Here is a 21,221-nt window from a genome sequence, read left to right on the forward strand (position 1 = left end):
TTTCACTTTCTCAGTTTCTCCAAATTGCCACCTCAGAAAAAGGGAAAACGTTTTAAAGATACGAAACACAGCGTAATGGCATTTAGACTAAATCGGAAAGTCCGCCCGGTCTTCTTTGCCCCGTGTTGGTGGATAGAACTTGAGGGGGAGGAGAGATCCGGGATGAGGGGGCGGCCCTGTTTGTAAAGCTACGCCTCATCGGCCGCCCAGCTCAGAGAGGCTTGAGATCCCCCGGGCTTCCCAGCTGAACCCAGGCCCCCGGCGTGGCTCGCAGCGAGAATGGAGAGACTGGTGAGCGGGGTCGGGCATGGGAAGGAGACGCAGGGTGGGCGATGTCGCGCCAGGGGCCCCGGGGCGGCGGGGGGAGCGCGCCTGGCTGCCTCTCGCCGGGGTCGGTTGGCAGCTGGGGTCTGCAAGCGCTTTCCTCTCAACGCTTAATCTTGCTGAGAAGCCGATTTTGCCTTCCAAAGGTTGGCGCGCAGGCCGTTCCTGGCGTCCTGGTTCTCCGTCTCAATCCGCTGGTGAAAGGATGCTGCCAGCCTAGGTCTCAGAAGATGCTTCTTCCTATCATTGTCAACCTCGGAGGGGAACTGGGCGGGGAGGGGCGCTCACTGCCTTCAGCGCATCCTAGTTTAAACCCAGGAAGGGGGCGGAGGGCGGGTGCTGTGTTGACTCTGTTGGCATCAAAAGCTAGGGTGGGGTTGCCGAATTTGGGCCTCGCTCTCTCCAAGAGAGCTCGCTCCCTCCTTGATGCTCCGGCCTCTTTCTCCATCCTCTGGGCCTTTGCCTTGGGAAGCCATAAAGGATCAGATAAATGAGGGTTAAAACCCAGGGTATCCGAGACAGACATTTTGTTTATTCAGGATCTATTTACACGACACGAAATGAAGGGGAGGGTTTTCATTGACGTTGGTATAATTTTAAAAAAAACAAAAATTAAAATCCAAATACAAGTAATGCCTCACGGGAATTTTTTTCATGTATAATGTATTGGCAAGACCACACAGCCAGTTATTTCAATATCTTTCATAACAAAGGACAATAGTGGCCTGTAACCTAGTGTTTACCGCGTGCCAGATGCTCTTAATCTTTACAACTGTGCTTCAAAGGAGGAATACCCGATTTTACTAATAAATAAACAGGCAGAGAGGTTAATTTTTCCAAGTCCATGTGACTACGTGTGATGGGATCAGGATTTGGACCTAGAAACTTTGGGGAAAGAGGTATGTACTGGGGCTGTGTAGCTCCCAGGTGGGCAGCTATCAGGTAAGAGTAAGCCTCTGTGAACCCTGGCTCTCTTGGCAAGGCTATAAGTGGCCTACTCCATTCGCATTGTTGTACTCTGCATATAGGATTTGATTAATGATGAATTTTTTTACCTACCTAGCACGTACTAGCACTTACTGTATCTTAAGCGCTGTAGTAAGTGCTTTAAATGCTTAGTTCTCATAGTAACCCAATGGGGTAACGGCAACATTCATTTAGTGCTTATTTGTATCAGTCACTATTCTAGAAGCTGTACATATGCTACCTCATTTAGTCTTTTTAACAGACAGGTTGGTATTACTATTTTTCCTGCATCTTAGAGAGGTAAAATCATTTATCCTCGCTCACACATCTAGTATCTGTGCTAGCCCAAACTCAAGTCAGCCAGAGTAAATATGTATATATTTAATAACAAGGCTTTCCTTCTGTTCCCTTTGCCTCAATCACTGTTTTTGTTCCTTAAATATTGCGGGCCTCTGTTCACGCATTTTATGTTTTGCTATGTGTCTGCTCTCTTTCTTGTCCTAAAGCAGATTGTCACTATGAGAGCCGATCCATTCTGTATTCCTCATTATAGCCTTTGCTAGAGCTTGGATTTTTCATGTGACGGAGAGGCATGTTGGTTTAAAGAAAACTGATGTGGAATTAGAATGGCAAAGAAGACTTTTTAGTTCCAGAAGCCAAAGTTTTGAAATAACAAGAGCCTAAGCATTTGAGTTTTAAAAGCCTAAATGCTGAAAGACCAAGCCATATGTTCACCCCAGAAAGAGTTGACAGGAAGAGCGCAGGGTGATGGAGGAACCAGCTTTTCTGACCCCAAGGGAAATAAGTATTTTCTAGGCTGAGAGAGCCAGAAGGGATGATGAATGTCTGTGCTCAGACACCAGTTGTGTCCTGAAAAGGAGGCCCCCTGTACCAGGCCCCCAAGAGTGGGGAGTTCAGGAGGTTAGTAAATAGAAGTCACAGGTAGGTGTTACAATCTGAGAACAGAAAGCACCTGTGCCTTACTTTCCCAGGGGTACCTGTGAGAAGAGGCCAGCCTACCCATCATAGCAAGGGAACAGTAAGACAGAGATGAATTGATACGTGGGAGTCTAGACAGAGAGCCATGTAGAACTTTCATTTGCCCAGCGCAGGGAGAATCAAGGAGCACGGAATCAGGAGAATCGAAAGAACACTGTAAGCTCAAGCTTTCACTGCACAAACCGATGACCACGATGACCTGAAGGGAACACAGCTGTCTTAAGGAATGCCGGCATGGATAGATGGTTGTAACCAAGGATAACAGTTGTCCCACCGCTAGGCAGTATGTAAGCCCCCGGGGAAGTAGATGCAGTGCCAGAGATTGGGGCAATCATGAAGAGTTAGTGGGCTGAACTGACAGATTCTGCGACATTGACTGAAATGAAGTCTCTACCTGTAGTTGAAATGGCAACATGAAATACAAGTAAAGTTCAAAATATGAAGATCAGTTAAGGAAAAATACTAGAGAAACCTTTCTTACACACCTCTATTATAGAAAAATATAGAAATAAAGAAAAAAATATAAGGAAAAGCTGCATTTCTTGCCTGTACCCCTTACAATGAACACACACACATAGATTAAGTCAGTGGATCGTGGGGCTACTGCAGAGAGAAGGTAATCTGGCTACATTCCACCCTTCCATTTTATAGTAAAGTGGTACCCAGAAAAACATTCCTTTAAGTACCACTGTGATTTGTAGAACGGCCAAGGATTTCTGCGCAGATGTATGAAAATAAAGCAATGAAGGAAAAAGTAAAGCCGCTACTGCTTTTTAAAGGGTATAATTTATGTAAAATTTGCAAATTTTACAGAAAAATCAACCTCAGCAAGCTTCAAGGCAGTCACATGTTTCTGAAAAGTGAGTACTCCTGAGTTGTGTTTTTAATATTAACAGGTGTGGAATATTTTGGAAATGGATGCTCTCTACCACTTGTAGTCTCTCGTTTTTCTGTGTCTATTTATTTGCTTTCCCCAGAGATCTTTGAGACCTTGGTCTTGACCATGGTGGCTTCAGGAGCAGGGCCTCAAATTGCTAAGGATTGCCGTGGTGAAGGAGCCACCCTGCTGTTGTTCTCTTCCCGGATCCTAAGCACACTCTGTTATTACTTCCATTTATAGTCTCTGTTTCTGCTTACACAAAACCAGAATTTTCTGGTGGTTAATGCTTTAGCTGCAGCAATGCCTGAAATAACATTTAGATTGAAGCTTCCTTTGTTTTGTTCACACCCAAACACCCATTTCTGAACTTTGCTTTCTGTCTTCAGGTGTTCAGGAGGTCCTTCTGTCATCTGTCTACCTACAGACTGGTTTGGTTCTTGGCAGCAATGATGCTATGCAGGGCACAAGGTAAAAGATACTCAGTTCCCCTGCTTGGAGTCCAGGGAAAACAGTTCCTGGAGTGGAGACCTGTGGCCACTGTTGCTTGCGCTGTGTTAGTGCATTTATCTGATGAATTATTTAAATATGTAATTCGCTTGAAGGAGTGCGACTGGTTCTTTCTGCTTTCCACATTTTTTGGTTTTCAAAGTGGAAGAAGAGTGACGTTTAGAAACTGTTTTGGTAGACAAAACCAGACATGAAAAAATTCTTTGGAAATTAACATATCATTTTTCACCTCTCAAATTGAATAACTTTTAAAATAATAATTCCTTATGCTTGTAAAGATATGGGAATGCTTGGGGGAGGAAGAATGAATACAGCCTTTTTGGGAAAGTAATCTGGCAGTAAGCCTTAAAATAGGGTGTCCTCCTCTTTTACAGGAAAGTGTAGAAAATAATGAAATATAGAGGTCTCATAGGTTCATAAAGTCTATTATATAAAGCATGTACCTGTGCTGTCCACTTATCTGTTGAATTTCCCCGTTGTGCCAAACTTTTCTCCTCTGTTCCATGGGAGGCCACCCCTCACTTGGCTGCCAGACTTCTGTCACCTTCTCTGTGCTGTTGGTCTGCATCAGCCCTCACAGGGCAGGTTTCGCATCATCTACAATCCAGGATTTACCGACTGACTGGAACAATCTAAGTGGAATTCCATAGAAACATCAAAGAATTGTAAACCTTCCCCTAAATTATTTCTTCCATAGTCAAAGAGATCAATCACCCGAGAAGTTAAAACTCCAGCTTTGATCTCTTTTTGACCCTCCATTCTAAAAGCAGCAATTCCTTCCACTCTCTGCTCTGCATAATCTCAACACACTTTTAGGGAACCCCACTCCTCACAACAGGTATTGCCCCCAGAACTTTTCACATCCACCCAGAGCACAGCTCGCTGAGACTGGACTCGGGCAAAGCTCCGGCGTTCCACTTTGCATTTGTTGCTCTGCCCATCTTTTCATCCCCTGATGATGTTGAGGGGTTGCTGAGAGGAAATATTCATGCTGCTGTCTTGTTTTCTAATCACACAGCCAACATTTTATCTATGTTATCAGTCTTTAAAAGAGCAGATTTGATGTTTTCTATTGTCTGCATCTGTGTATTATTTCATTAATTTGTGCTTTTGTCTTTGTTAATTCAGTCCTTTTATTTTTGAGGGGCGGTGGGATGTTTGGGTCTATGTGTGTATTCATTTTTAATCTCTCTTCTTTCCTAATAAGTCAAGTTAAGATTAAATATTTCCCTCTGAGAACTACTTTACCAATTTCTACAGATTTTAATGTATTATATTTTCATTGTCATTCATGGTAATTTATAATTCTTACTATGATTTCTGGTGTAATCAGAGTTAAAAGAAGTATGTAAACTTCTAATTTTAACTTTGTGGATGATGTTCAAGGTCTTAGGGTAGCAGCTTTTTATGTATCCCATCTCAAGTTCAATTTTGGGGAAATCGAAAAGATTTCTACATGTTATTTGAAAAGATTTTATGTGCTTTTTTGGGAAAAAATTTAGAAATACATACTTATATACACACCCATACGTAATTTATATATATTTGTTTTTCAATCTTCTGTATCTTTGTATTTGACCTTTTCCCTTTACTTATTTTTTTAATATGTTGGAAGCGAAAATTCTGAAGGAACTATGGAAAACTCTCCTATAACGATTGTGGATTTATAAGTTTTCTTTGTAGTTCTATTAACTTTTTATATATTTTGGAGTTATGTTGTTAGATGCGTGAAGGTTCATGATTGATATGTCTTGCTTTAGATTGCTCCTTTTATCATTTTGAAAAATACCTTTTTGTCCCTCACAGTATTTTTGTCTTCCATTCTCCCTTTTCTTTCCGTTTGAAAGTCTTATTGGGCTGATATTGAAGCATTCCAGCTCTTTGAATTTTTCTTTAGTGCCTTCCATATCCCTTTGTGCTTCATTCTGGAAAAATTCTGTGACTTGGTCTTCCTACTTACTGATTTACTCTTCAGTGACCCCCATTCTGCTAAGCCAGCCCATCTGTTCCAATTTCTACTATTTATAATGCTGGCTTCTTTTTATGCTTACGATATCACATTTATTGATGTCAAAGTGTTTCTTGATTTATGATTCTTCATTCATTTGGTATGAGTTCTTGAATTTGTAGTTTGTTATTCCTCTTTCATTGTGTTAGCTTTCTCAAATGTTGGCTATTTGTTATTATATTGAGATTTCCCATTGAATCACCTGTCCTATCAATATGAGTAGCCAGCATTTGAGGGGGAAGAAGATTTTGCCATGCCTTATATTCTGCACTGCATTCAGTAAAAATTGGAGGGAATGTGTAGGTTGTCACTTGGTTGTCACAGCTCTCTGGTACTATCTGCCTCCTGAACATTGTCATGTATGTCTCTCTGCCTTATATTCCTATATTCACCACTGCCTCCTAGAGGCAGACGCTGCTCCTGCTGTCCCTTCCCTCACAGAGTGTGTGTGGAATGTTTAGGGCTGCTCCATCTTCTTCATAAACTAATCACTCTGCCTATTGCCCATCGGCCCTTTCCTGCTCCTGGCTTCCACCTCTCCGGGCATGAACACACCTGGTGATGCTTCTGTCCTTCCTGGCAGTTTTCATCTTCAACCTCGTTCCACCTGCTTTCCAGCTTACAGGGATTGGTTACGCAATTTCTGGTCACTGAGAGTTTGCTGTCTTGTTTTCCTACTCTGCTACCCATAAAGATTGAATAAACATATTTGAACTTACATTTCTCTAGTGACATCAGGAATGTTGATAGATGTTTTCTTCTTTTCATTTTCCCCTATCTCTTCTATATTTAACTTTGAACATGCATGTTGTAAAGCAGAAAAATGTGTATTTGTGTATGAATTCAATTTTAAAATATAAATGTTCTTTCATGATTCCATGATGAAAGTGGTGACCCAAGATGAAAGAGTGCTGCTGAACACACCTGCTTCCTTAAAATGCTCCCTGCAAACTTCCCAGGAAGTCTTGATTGTGACATGGCAGAAAATCAAGCCTACGATCCCAGAAAACATGATCACCTTCAGCAAGGACCACGGGGTTGTGGTCCAGCCTGCTTATAAAGACAAGATAAACATCACTCAGCTAGGACTCCAGAACTCAACCATTACCTTCTGGAATACCACCCTGGAGGATGAGGGGTGTTACAATTGCCTCTTCAATACCTTTGGTTCCGGGAAGATCTCAGGAGTAGCCTGCCTTACCCTCTCTGGTGAGAGTCTCTGAGAATACATCGTCTCTGGCTAGAAATGTTATTTTCAAGAATGTTTAATAGTGGTAGTGCCTAGTCCTTCAGGATTCTAGCCTCAGAAAGATTCATGAGTAGACACTTAGCCTTTCATGTCTACTCTAACTGTGGAGAGTTTATGGAGCTACACTGAGTCTCTGCCTGGAGTTATTGTTACTCTGAGGAATCCTGCACAAGAGTAAATTAAGGACCATGGTGAGGACAGGTTCTCCGTAAGCAGTGGTATGATTTAGATCTGGCTTTGCCATTAGTGATCATGTGACCCTAGAAGCGTCCTGTCCACTCTCTGCCCCAGAGTTTATTTATCTGCACAATAAGTGTGAAATAGGTCATCTCTAAGGTCTCTAACAGCTTTAATATTTTTAGATCTAAGGACAGAGCCAGACACTTCATTGACGAGATCCCTTTCCTCTCAGCTGACGTGTAGCTGAGATCGAGAATTGAGAAGTGGGAATAAGGGGTAACTTTGGAGCATGGCACACTTGGTGATAGTTTTAGAAGGGAAAAGACAAACTTAGACAGGGTTATTAGGAATGTTAAAGTGAGAGTTTGAGCACGCCAAGCATATTGGATGTGGGCTAGGAAGAGGCTCAGTAGTTAAGGATGCAGTTAAGCACCAAATACAAACAAGTTTCTTTCACTTGTTTTGCCTAAATTGAGTCATCTCTGCAGGACCTTACGTCAGGCTTTCTTCCTGATTTCTGTTTCATTGTCTCTGGATCTCTGTCTTCCTCTGTCTCCCTGTCTTTCTCTCTCCCCTCCCCCAATCCTCCTTCCTTTCCTCCTACTTTCCGTCCTCCCATCCTTCCTTCCTTTGTCCTATCTCATTTTTCTTCTTCTTTCTTCTTGTGTCACATTTTTCCCATTTCTGTTCCTTTTTCTTTTCTTTCTCTTTTTCGCTCATCTTTCTTTTCCTCCTCCTTTACTCATAACCTTTTGTATTATTTTTCACCTGAAAACCAGACTACTCTGAGTCTTCTAGCTAGTAATCCTGTTCCTTTCCACACTGACTCTTTCCAGCCACACCTTATAGCTTTCATCTAAGCCGTTCTTTGATACACCCGAGAACGCTGCCGCCCAGTCTGGCCACGTCAACCGTATTCATCCTCCTTCACTTTTGTCTCTCTTCCTCTAGTGCTCTTTGACGCTAGTAATCTGGGCACTGTGAACAGAGCCACAGTCCTGTAGCCGCGTTTCCTCCAGCCCACTGCCACCCCTCACCTCTCGAACCTCTAAGCACAGACCAGGCTTTCATTTAGCCTTGCCCTTTAATTATCTTCTGGGCTCCAAAGTCAAACACAAAAGAAGAGTCTGTATTTGCTCAGCAGAGATAAACTGCATATTTCAATGAAAATGAACTCATTAGTCAGGGACTTTTCAAAAGGAACAGGGTACAGCTGTCCTAAGAATAATGTCCTTTTCTCATAAGCTAGTTATGTTCTTTTAACTCAATCAGGTGATCTCCAAGGTCTTCCCAACTGTCATTCTGTGATTTTCTGGTTATTGGCTGTGAATTTGTAATTTACATTTTGTGTAGATATTCCAAACAGGGACTTTTCTCACTCTCCTCCGTGCATCTCATTCACTGGTCCTAAGCAGAAAAAGGAGCTCTAAACAGCAGCCTGTCTGCAGGCTCTCTGTTCTGAAACTGCCTTGTTGCTTCTGAGAAGTGCAGGCTACTTACTTATGTGGAGGTGCTGATTGGTGGTTATTGTCAAACTATTTGAGAGGGATACCCAGAAGAAGGTGGAGATATGTATTGCACATGGAAATAGAGAGCAGAATAATTAGGCCCTGGACTGTTTGGGATAAAACATACCCTCTGTCCATCCAGCTAATTCTCCTAGAGACAAACTACAGAGAGCATCTTTGTAGTCACAGGGTTGTACCAGGCCAGTCTCCATCCTGCCAGTCAGAGACTTAGACGCAGGGAGAACTGAGAAGGTCCCAGTTTGGATTGGATGTGCCTCCTTGTCTTTCTAGCCCCCGCTGTCTTTCTATAAAAATCTTTCCCTCATACCAGGTGCTTAACTGATGGCAGACTATCATTTTTTTTGTCCCAGTACAGCCCACAGTATTCCTTCACTATAAATTCTTTGACGACCACCTAAATATCACTTGCTCTGCCAATGCCCGCCCACCCCCTCAGATCTTCTGGAAGATCTCTGGGTCGGAGATTGAGAACAGTAGTGAGGTTCTCTCACACTCCAATGGGACCACGTCTGTGACCAGCGTCCTCCAGGTCAAAGACCCCAAGAGTCAGTTGGGGAAGGAGGTGATCTGCCAAGTGTGGCACCTGGGGAATGTGACCAACCTCAGGGAAACTGTGAGCAAAGGTAAGAGAAGGTGGGCAAAGTGGGCTGTGGTTACATTGTGTACACTGACATGGAAGGTGGGCAATGCTTTGCAGACCCTCTCGGCCTCTTAGCAAAGGAGCTAATAAGGGAGAAAGCAGATTAAGTAGGGAAAGAAAAACAGAGTTGAGGGAGCCAATAAAGCCGATTTCACTTTGGTAAATGCGGCACGTTCCCCACATGCCAAGTGCTTTTGCTGAGATCTGTCCATTCATTTAATCTTCCACGCTGCTGACATTCACTGAGTGTCTTTTGTGTGCCAGGCTTTGCGACAGTTGACATGTGACAGTGAGCCAGACTCAGTCCTGCACTCAGAGAGCTTCTAGTCTACTAGAGAATACGGTGAAGTGGCTAGGCAATTGTAAAACTGTGTGGTCAATGCTTCAGTAAGAAATCCATGGTGCACCACAGGGGGCTCGAGGGTTAGGAGGAGTGGCATCAGCTCAGTCTTGAAGGATCAGGAGGATTTCCTGGGAGAAGCGACATCTATGATGAAACTTTTGCATAATCTACACTGTGGGGAAGGGGCATTAGAGCTTTTAGGAAACGAGCTGAGGTGTTTGTTTTCCTCACCCCTTTTAAGACAAACTTCCTCCTGTTCGAGACCCTTTTTGCTTTCTTGTGTTCCTTTCTAAACTGCTGTCTTTGGACCTCATTGATCCAAGAGGTGAGGGTTGTGAGTAAGAGAAGAGGAGAAAATCAAGGGAGCAGTGGTTTTAGAGATAAGACACTTCAGTGATAACAGCCAGTGTTCTTTCTCTGTGTGCTTTTGAGGCACTAACTCTGGATCAAGCAGTCAGGAATAAGCCTCCTAAAAAGGTGTTACTGCCTTTTTTGGGGGGTGGGGTGTTTTGAATAATTAAACCTGGAAGAGCTTTCCCATGTATTACTCGTTGGTTTATTGGCCTCTAAGGAACATCTCGTGTAGCCATTTCTGGGGTCCCTGAAAAAACAGACTAATCAAAAAGTAGACCTTTAGGTAAATTTGATCAAAAGGTTTGTGGTGTTAGATTTGGACATGTGTGAAGAGAACCTCAGAGTCAGCGAAGGCAATGGGTAAATTTCCCTGAAAAACAAGAACCTGAAAAGGAACAAGTCTTCTTTTCCCAGAATGCCAAAATTGACATATTATTTACAATGTTTACATATCATTTGTATAATACTTGTTCTTTCTGCAAACATTTACTAAAAATCATCCGTGCTTAAAGCATTAAGTCAAGCACTAGGACTATTGAAGTTAGACACATTCCTTCAGGTGCTCAGTCAAATTATGATGTGACAGGTCCCATTCTGGAGCCATGGAGAAGATGCTGGAGACTCCAAGTCAGGGAGCTCTGCCTCTGCCTTTGTGTTACAAACAGACCGCGAGGAGCTGATATTCAGGCTGAGTAGCGTTTATTGACTATTGGAAAGAGATTTAATAACAAAGTGATAGATTAGAAGAAATACAATGAAAACCTTGAGATAAGTTTTTCCCAGGAGTTGAAATCGTGAGATTCATGACTGTTTCCTTTATATTTCTCTGTATTTCCCTAAACTTTTTCAATAAACATATTACTTTAATGGACAGTATAGCAAAAAATAGGCACTTTGGAGGTAAACAGACCTCTGATCAATCCTTGGCTCTACCACTTACCTCGCTGGTTTGGGGCTTACTTAACTTCTCTGAGCCTCAGCTTTTTTTTTTTTTTAAATCTGTTAGATGATAGTAATAATGCCTGATTCTAGGGGTGTTTTGAGGATTAAATGAGATAACACATTCAAAGTTCTTATTACATAGTAACCACATAAAACATGTTGGTGATTATTATTATCTTAATGTTATTAATATATGAAATCATGAATATAGACTTCAATATGTGTATCTTTAAGGATAATTTTCATTGAAAGTTCAACTCAAGTGAAAACTGATCACAACTGTTATTGCTTTATCACTTTTTTCCTTAACACCATTGTCTAATGACTTTATTTTTCCCTTCAATATAGGTATTTGGTTTTCAGTTCCACTGTTGTTAAGTATTGTTTCCTTGGTAATTCTACTGGTTTTAATCTCAATCTTATTATACTGGAAACGTCGTCGGAACCACAACCGAGGTGAGTCATCACAGGGAGTACAAAGAAGAAAATAAATGATTTTTTAATGACAATTTGGAGGTCACTTGAAGATATAACTAAGGAGATGGCAAAATGTGTTTGTTTGGTGTTTCTCAAATACACAAATCTTGGTGGTAGTTTAAAAGACTTGTGTCATTTTCTGGCAGTTGGACCTTAAACTGGATGTTTCTGCTTTTCATTTGCTAAGACCATTTAAAGGCTAATTATTTTGTAAATTGAGAATAAGGATTGATGAGAGAAAATATGGAAAATGTTTACCTGATCACTATGGAATCATCTGATGGCAAAACCAGAGGAGGGGAGCCAGCCCCATGACCGAGTGGTTAGGTTCGCACACTCCGCTTTGGTGGCCTAGGGTTTCACCTGTTCGGATCCTGGGCACGGACCTAGCACAGCTCATCAAGCCACGCTGAGGTGGTGTCCCAAATAGCAGAACTAGAAGGACCTACAACTAGAATATACAACTGTGTACTGGGGGTCTTTGAGGAGAAGAAGGGAAAAAGAAAACAGAGGAGGGGTCTTGGCACCCACATTGTGTTCTTTCTACCCATTAATGAAAGGGACCATCTCTTCTCTGTTTACATTCCACAGGCTAGCTACTCCATTTAAGAGACTGTGAACTTGTCTGATCTGTACTATTAGTAGTACTTTCTATGTATTATTAAGTACTATTAAGTAGTACTTTCTATGTTATACTCTCACTATGTCTCAAACACCATTGGCAAGATGCAGGTGATCCATACTAACAATAACTGTGTCATGTCATTCTGCTCTGACAGACTATAAATCTCTCTCTATCTCCTACAACATCTATCGTGTTGTATACCAGGTGCTCAATAAACGTTCATTAAAATAATGATGGAATGGATGGATGGATGGATGGATGGTTGAATGAACAGATAGATTTTCAAAGTGATTTTTTTCAACTCCATTTTTCTTATTGTAAATTCAGTACCTCATAAATGCTGAGTCTAAAACATTGTGAGACATTATAAGACAAGAGACGCTATAAAGACGCTAGAGAGAGAGAATTGAATTTCTTTTGTTTCTGAAGACAATTTATAAAATCTAGTGCAAAGCTGTGGTTTATACTGCATGTGGTGGGAATTTCCTAGGGTGAAGGGGTGAGATGGGAATTTTCCCCATCTCAGATGACTGAAAGATAGGAGAGAAAAAAATGTTGGCTTTGAGCCTTATTTTAGATTTCTGTTAAATTCTCACTAAAATGCTACCTTTTTTTCCTTTTCATTTTATGTCTCATAGACTAATATCTTTCATGTTCTAGGTTTTTTGAACCTTAATTTCCCATAAGCCTTATATAAACACCAGATTAATTCTTGTGATTTTTGTAAGAAAGGCAAACTCTTATTACACATAAACATAATCCCATAGAATTTGTTAGCGCTCTGCAGACCGTCAAAGGCAGAAGGCTATTTGAGTCAACTTTGTCCAAACATTTCACTTTTCCACTTAGGAACTGAAGCCCAGAGAGGGAAGCTGACTTCCTTCCTTAGGGTCACACAGCTAGTTAACAGTAGGCTTAGGACTACAACCCTGGTTTTCTGACCTCTGCCAGAATGTTCTAGTCATGATGCTCTGGAGTCCTGTCTTGAAAGGCAGTATTATCTGTTGCATTGATTTTAGTCTGTGCTTGCTGTTACTGCCATATTCTTTTGGAAAGCCCAAGCAAAAAAGTGTGAAGTATTCAAATTCATTTTAAAAAGTCCCTCTGGACAAGAATCTTATAAAACAATCTATTCAAGGCCAGGGTAGATTCCGCTAGTAAGGGGCATTTGCAAAGGAAGTGTCATTTGTTCATTAAGTAAATCTTGGATTTTCTGGGAAATATAATTGTTCAATGCCTTATCAGTTCCTGAAGCAAAGAGAGTCAGCTTGTCTCTGCCCCCAGACCTTTTCTCATTTATGAAATAAACACTCAAACCTGTGCTGAATCTTGTAAGCACTAAAATTGCCATTTACTGATGATGTCTTCATGACATGTGGCCAATTCAGTTAATTATACCTAAGGTTCAGTGGCATATTTTGAGTGACTGGATTTTTTGGCTGATTTCAAAATTTTTAACAGCCAGATCATTTGGTCCCCTATACTTGAATAGCTAGTAAGACCAAGTATTGATTATGCTGGAGACTCAAGTGCTCAAGGCTGAGGAAATACCGGTTTGTTAAGACAAAAGCTCGTTATACAAGAAGTTAGAAGAAGGAAGAAAATAGTGACATTTTTTATTTCTTCAAGTCACAAATTCTGATTGTCAATTTGTGATGAAAGTAAATAATCCTATTACATTTGTTTTCCATCTCTTTTTACCCTTATTTTAAAATTTTTTATTTTTCTCTTTTTCTTGCCATCATCTCCTGAAAACATAAAACTTTTGGGTGGCAGGGAGACATGATCAGTCAAAAAAGGCATGAAGATTCTGACCTGGTGACCTAAGAAATGGGGATGGGAACAGAAATAGGGAAGTAGAGGGGAGCAGCTGAATGCGTGTGTATGTGTGTGTGTGTGTGTGAAGGGGGTGAATTCGTTCTCTAAATATAAGTAGACAAAGATCATCTCGTGGAGCTGCCCAGTAGTTAAGACAAATCTGATAAGTAAGGAAAATCTGTTAAGTCAAGTTCAACTCTTTGTTAGATAATTGACAAAAAAAAAAAGCTTATTTTAGATCAAAATCACTTCTTCGTTGCCCACAAAAGCATCAGCAAATTTACAGGTTTTGGACAGAGGGGTAATCTCTAATGGCTGATGTTATTTTAATAGAGATGTTAGACTCCCTTTTCTTTCCCTGTGATTCTGTCTAATGCCAGGGAGTATGATGCTGGTTTTTTCAGCTGTAAAGCTGTGCTCTGCAGGAAGGTATACGAGTCAGAGGCAGTGTCTCTTGGCACCATTCCTGATGGGATCATCAGTTACTTCCCATGAGACTACACCAAGAAGATAATAGGTTAATAGGTTTTCAAAGAGTGTTCGTTCTTCTTTCATGAATCCAGTACTTTGTTACTGAAATAGAAAGTGAGAAAAAAATTAAAATTTCCTAGGGAAATTTTTCACCATTTTATAACAGTTCTTTCTCTTAAAACTCAGTTGATGTCATAAATTTGTCCCTTCCCCATATACTACAATGAGGTTAAAATTAGGGTTGAGAATCATCTTTTGTTTCTCATTGGTCAACTCACCAATGATTATATGCTTCTCAGAAACAAGAACTTCACTTTGGTGCAGATCGCCATAGACAATCACTTAGTTTTTAGGAATCTTTATTTAAGTAGCAGTTTTCTTTTGTTTGGGTGAGTCAAGTCTGAGTTGGAAAACAATAGAAAAGTTAGACAATCATGTGAAATGCATATTCCAAACTTCACTGTTTCTTGGAGTATGTAGCTGTTTCATGTGGAAGTATTTTTTTTCATCCACACTATCTGTATAATTACCTTGATTTCTTTCACTTCATTTCATAATAACCTAACCTATAAATGGGCTCTTTGCGATAACAAAGCCAATGTTAGTAAAACGCTACATCCCAGGTAGGATCATGTCACTTTCTATTTTAAGCTTAATACTACGTCAAAAATAGCAGAGCTGCTCAATAAACGATTTGTGATGGTGAAATTGGTGATTAGTTGGAAAAACAATACAAAGAATATTCGTTTCCAAAAAAATGAGAATCTTTCCTCTGCTACATAATTGCCAGATGAAGGCTGGATGAGTGGTAACACACAACCCCTTCCCCTACCCTCGTGATTCCAAGCGGAAGGAATGTGATGCTTTATATGAGAAAAGCAACCTTTATCGAACTGCCGGGGTCAGAATTGCTGGGAGAAATCTTGCATTACAAGGCTATTTTTCTGCAAAATTTTACCGTTGAATGGGTGCAACTACCACCCACCGTATCCAGATGTCATGACATAATCTGATCACAAGGTCACTAGCTTACACACCCTTCGGCCTGGGCATTCTTGCTTGAGCTGTTCTGTGTCTTTCACCATCCACAGCTGATACTGGAAATGTTGGCAAGAGTAAAACATGTAGAACTTTGCAGGTTCTGGTAAAGAATTGCTTACGATTACACAGAGAGTGAGAGGTGTTGCCAAGATAAAACCTCAGGTCTTTTACTTCACTGTTTAGATGACTTGAAGGGAGGCCCACATCTTCCCAGTTTATGTGGTAGAAAACCAAGAGCTCTTGAAAGGACCTCCATCTGTCTGCTTTGTGGCCATCCCCAATCTGATGTCCAGCAAGCTAGTACCCACAGGAAACAGAGCTCCAGGTTTTAAATAAAATACACATCCGGTGGGCCCCCCTTATCCGCAGTTTCACTTTGTGCCGTGTCAGTTACCTGTGATCGCCCAGGTCCAGAAGCAGATGATCCTCCTTCTGACATATTGTCAGAAGGTCAATAGTAGCCTAATCCTGTGTCACAATGCCTGTGTCATTCACCTCACTTCATCTCATCATGTAGGCCTCGTATTGTCTCGCATCATCACGAGAAGAGTGAGTACAGTAGAGTAAGATATTTTGAGAGATAGACCACATTCAAAAGATCACTTTTATTACAGTATATTGCAATAATCTACTTTATTATTAGTTATTGCTGTTAATGTCTTACTGTGCCTAATTTATAAATTAAATTTAATCATAGATCTCCATGTATAGGAAAAAAACAGAATATATATGTTTAGGGTTTGGTACTATCCGCGGTTTCAGACATCCACTGGGGGTTTTGGGTGAGGGGGACTACTGTAGATCATGTGGAAATCTTGGACGTGTTCTTTTACTTCTAGTCTTAGGTGGTTCTGTAAACCATTGTTTCCTAGATTTACCAGTGTCCTTTTTAAGGAGAGTCACAGTCTCCTCACATTGCACAAGGTCAGGAATGTCTACTTCCTTCTCTTTGCCAGTGAAATCTGCACAAGGAAAGTTCTGTGTTTATTGACCCTTTGTTATTTATCTTCTTAAAATCTGTTGGGATAAAAATTATAGATGTTCAGTGTTAATCTCTTGTCTTCCTTTTATCCAGAGCCCTAGAGGAGTCACATAGAGCCCTGAAAGTTATTTCCTGGTCTACTTGAATCTGAGGAGGAGGAAAGCAGTAGAAAAAGGATCATTCTCCAAGGGACCAAAAGAGCAAAAGAGGTGGGAGTAAAAAAGTCCAAGAATTTCAAGACTTTCTACTGTTGTCTAAGCTACCCAGTGCTTGTGTGAATTCCAAGAAGAAATCCTTTTACCTCTCAAGTCTGTTGTAGGACTTGATTTTGTGAAGCAATGCAGTGTTGTGCTGTTGAAAGAATACCGGACTTTGACTCAGGAGCCACAGCTCAGAGGCTGACTTTGACTCCGACTGGTGACAACCCTATGTTAATTACTTTATCTCAATGAACTTCCATGTCCGAATCCTGAAAGTTAAGGAGTTGGACCAGATCATTTGCCGTTCTGCTCTAAAAACATGTAATTCTGGTAAAAAAAAAAAAAAAGGAATAAACAAAGGGAAAGAAGTGAAAGAAGAAAGAATATAGAAAGGTTAAGGACCAAAGAACTTTTCTGAGACGACCTTTCACCGTTCTGTTGCTGCATCGTCTCTTCTTCCCTTATTGTTCCAGGCCCACGAATCTGTTTCCCCATCACTGGGTATCTAGTCACTACCTGCTACTGCTTTGCTAATAGGTGGTCTTTGTAGAATCCTTGGTTTCACTGATATTCCTCGTGTTACTTCTGTGACATTTACCATAATGAAAATGGGACTGAATTTATTGTGAAATAACATTGGCAACCTTAACTTTACTTACCTGTTTTTGTCGAGAAGAAATATTGTTAGTCTTGGACAGCAGCTCACATTTTTTAAAAAGCATGCATTTCCTGTCCATTTGTCCCGTGATATGACCCAGCCCTGTTTTAGTCGTTCTGACTTCAACCTAATATAAACGTATTATAAAAACAGTTTTTTGGGAGATTCCTGAATAGTAGACAGCTAATTCAGATGCTTCAGCCCTCCTGGCTTCTTTTTCTATGAGGTAACTTGTCACAATAGCAGAGGAAGCATGAATCGGTTTACAAATCCCTTTGTTCGACATATATTGTTCTAACTCACGGGACAATTTTGAACTCATGTAATCATAAGACCCAATTAGTGGCTTTTTCAGTGTCTTTTGCTTTCTTGTCTTTATCCAGGGAGTATCCTAGAAACTAAAACTTCTGTTGTTTTCACTGTTAAATTGGATATTTATATATTTAGTAAGTTTCATATGTTATTTAATTTTGTGTTATTTTTTATATTTGTATTAAGATACTGAATAATTGAAAGTGTCAACTGTAAATATTTGGTTCCTGACATTCTCTTATGAAATGTGGACATTAATGATGATCCTTGTATTTTCCCTCTGTGTGTGAAACTCTCTCCTCCCCTCTATCTCTCACCTGTTAGAAGATGCTGTTGACATTGCTGATTGATCACAAAGTCACAAATCAGATGTCCCTAATCTGGCCAGTGGGAGCTCCTTCTTGTCGGTTCCTGTGTCCTTTTGACACAGTGTCCTTTTGACATGCCCCCATCAGTTTTGGAGCACTTCCTTCTTTGTAATATTTCGATTTTGTTCATAGATACCAGCTGTTGCACACTGCTGAGCTCAAAGGGTTTTGAATTTAAGAGGAAATGCCACCCTGCCTTTGGTTTTGCTGTATGTCTGGTATCTCAGCTGCCAGACCAGATACGATAACTTGAAGCAGCAGTTCTCAAACATTTAGGTCTCAGGACCCCTTTGCACACTTAAAAACCTTATCAAGAACCCAAAATAGCTTTCTTGTAAAGTGAATTATGTCTGTTGATATTTACCGTATTTGAAATTAAAACTGATACATTTTAAAAACAAGAATGTACAGGCATGCATTCTCTTAATCATCAGAGTGATGTCAACATCACACATCATGTAACTTCTGGAAAACTCCACAGCACACTTGTGAAAGAATGAGAGTGAAAAAGGCAAATGATGTATTGGTGTGATTATGGCAAGAATTTTGACTTCGTGGACACCCTGAAATGGTCTCAGGGACAATACTGAAGACTCCCTTCAAGTACGGGCAAAGGAGGAGACCGCTTTATGGGAGGATTTCATGAGTGTTTCTCAAAGCAGCTCCTTACTAAACAGCTCTCTTCACAGTGCCTGAGCATCCCACACTTCCACCATAATCCTAGCCAGGCCATTATCTTTCGGGGCTTCCTCTGAAAATGCAGAGAGCCCTAGGAATAATCCTTCTTCATCACTAAAAATTCAATGTAAATTGGCTTATTAAGTGGCTTATCAGTTATGTTGTAGGATATTGAGAGCCTTGAACTTAGAATAGGTAGGTTTTGATGGAAAAGACTGAGGGTCATAGAGAAGGAAGAGAGGGGGAGGAAGGGGTAACTCAGAGCACGCAGCTGGCTGAGAAGACAGGTCCGCGTGGAGCACCAGTCCTGCCCTGTGACTCTTGCCCTCTCCCCGCTGAGAGGGGTTTACCAACTCCCTCATACTCTCTGAACCTTTCAGTTTAGGGGTGCTTTTTATGAATTTGTGAATTGGAAAAAGGCAGCTTGGGCTTTGCATGGTTAAGCAAGATTGGGAAAGTTGTCAACATTTGAGTCACTTAGAATAGCTCAATCACGTAGTAAAAATTTAGAAAAATTCCAGGGTGGTAGTAAATCTGCTCAGAGACAGGGGAAAGCAAAAAAAAAGGCCTTTTGTGTTTAAATAAAACTAAAAGTGAAGATGAGGATTTAGGGTAGGGAGGGGGTTAGTAATGAATTAATCATAAACCAGGTGACATTTCATAATGCAGATTCAAAGAGTACAAAATCCATATTACAACTAGGGATAAGGGTGCAGTTAAAACAGTTTCTCGGATCAGGTTTTTCCTATCTCGTTAAGAAAGAAATTTAACTTCTTTAAAATAAAGATTCCTAAATTAATTCGTCGCAACAGTAATGTTTTTGTTTTATTTTGTTTTATATTTGCTCTCAAGCTATTCCAGATTTGACCTGCGTCTCCCCACCACAGTTGCTCAGGCTAATGAACTTGCACAAGGTCACACAGAGCTCTGCTTCAATTCTAAACAAGCCAACTTTTGCACAGACATCCTATTCAGCTGAGCCTTGTGAGGTTGGAAGGGTGTGTAAGCCAATTGTTGTAGTGTGCAAAATGAGGCCCCAAGCTTTTCAGAGTTTCGTGGGGAACGCTATAAATGTGAGATGGGGCTGAAACTCCAACTCTGAACCCCAGGCTTCCTGAGCAGTGGCCTCTCTGCCCCTCCCCTCCTACTGTGATTCAGCCCACATCTTATCAGTATATCCTATTTGCTCTATCACTGTCTTCAGAATCCAACTCAACCCTCAAGCCTACCACCTGGCCCGAACCATCATCATCTGTTTCCTAGATTGTTGCCGTTGCTTTCAAATTAATCTCCCTGCTACTGCTTTCTCACTCTTGCAGTCTGTTCTCATAACTGTTTTAAAATATGTGAAGACATATCATGTCATTCTTCTGCACAAAATCTCCAAGTGCTTCCCATCTTATTTACAGTAGAAGCCAAAGTCTTTACGTGGACTATAAGGCTCGACATGACTGGGCTCCCTGATACTCTCTGAGATCATGTCCTACTGCTCTTTCTCCTAATCGTGCTCTGCCAGCCACAGTCTCCTTGCTGTTTCACCAACATTCAGACATACTTCCACCACAGGACCTTAGCACTTACTCTTCTCTCTTCCCGGAATGTTCTCCCTATAGACAGCCACGTAAGCCCTTTCCCAACAAATACTCTCTATCTCCCTCTCCTCCATCATTTTTCTCCATTGTACCCATCACCATCTAGTGAGCTATGTGCTTTACTTGTTTATTTTGTTTAGTATCTGTCTCCTTCCATTAGATTGTAAGCTTTACGAGGGCAGAGATTTTTATGTTTGCTTGCTTGCTTTTCCCTAACAACTTGTACAAGTGGTCAATAAATGTTTTTTGAACAAATTAATTTTATGCCCTACATCATAGGAGGAGGAGGTGTTCTATCAGCCTTGCGTTGGAACCTCCTTCCTTCCCTGTGGGAGAGTGTGACTGAACCAGAGAATAGGAAAAAGGCTTTTGGAAATTGGTGGTCATGAGGCACAGAGACAAGCATAATGGATTTAGAGCCAAAAGAATGGGGTTTAAGTTCTAACCTTGGCATTAAGTGACCAGTGATCTTGGGTCAACTGTTTAATTTCTGAATTTACATTTCCTCAGTTATAAGTTGGATGTGCACTAAGTGAGTGCCTGTCAGGCTCAAGTGAGAAGGGATGTATCTCCCAACGCGAGCTGAGGGCTGTCTGCCCTGTGACCTCAAAACTCCCACTGAAACAGCACAGGCCTCTGTTCTCAGTGGTTTTCAACTCCTTCTCCCTGCAGTCAGCCCCACCGCCCCGTCCGGAGGTGGACATGGGGTTGAGGAGGAGGTAGGAATGCTGGCAGTGGGAGCTGCTCTCTGGCTGAGCAGAGAGGAAACCTGGGCTTTGCTCCAGCAGAAGCAGAGACCCCAGTGCATCCTCGGGGATGATTTGGCCCTTCCTTGTGCTGAGAATAAGACAAAAGGAATAAAACAAACAAAAGTTAAAATCCTTTCTATTTAGCATTGGCTTTCTGAATTTTGCCATCCTGCTGTACATTATTGACAGCCACAACCTGCCATCAGAGACAGAGAGCCCCTAAAACGCTTAAAGAGGATGCCAAAACTGAGTGTTTATGGTGAGCAGAATGGCAGCACGTATCTTGCAGTGGGTAGCATTTATCAAGCACTGTTTCAGCCACCCCATTG

General features: G+C 41.1%; 1 protein-coding gene across 7 annotated transcripts; it reads left to right on the forward strand.

The window, feature by feature from the left end:
• Positions 1-138: 138 nt before the first annotated feature.
• On the forward strand, positions 139-19,350 carry LOC106831824 (OX-2 membrane glycoprotein). 7 transcript variants are annotated; one of them, XM_070508815.1, is made up of 8 exons: positions 162-291; positions 471-544; positions 3,103-3,149; positions 3,556-3,637; positions 6,573-6,893; positions 8,993-9,265; positions 11,270-11,377; positions 16,429-19,350. In XM_070508815.1, the coding sequence occupies exons 4-8, from the start codon at positions 3,616-3,618 to the stop codon at positions 16,434-16,436; spliced, it is 732 nt and encodes a 243-aa protein (XP_070364916.1). In that variant the 5' UTR covers positions 162-291; positions 471-544; positions 3,103-3,149; positions 3,556-3,615; the 3' UTR covers positions 16,437-19,350. The 7 variants fall into 7 exon arrangements, with proteins under 7 accessions (XP_070364915.1, XP_014697751.2, XP_044627536.2 ...); XM_014842273.3 differs by lacking the exon at positions 471-544 and having other exon boundaries at positions 173-291; XM_014842265.3 differs by lacking the exons at positions 471-544; positions 3,103-3,149 and having other exon boundaries at positions 140-291.
• The last annotated feature ends 1,871 nt before the right edge of the window (positions 19,351-21,221 follow it).

The sequence above is a fragment of the Equus asinus genome, chromosome 5 (assembly GCF_041296235.1).
Source record: "Equus asinus isolate D_3611 breed Donkey chromosome 5, EquAss-T2T_v2, whole genome shotgun sequence".
Lineage (NCBI taxonomy): Eukaryota > Metazoa > Chordata > Mammalia > Perissodactyla > Equidae > Equus > Equus asinus.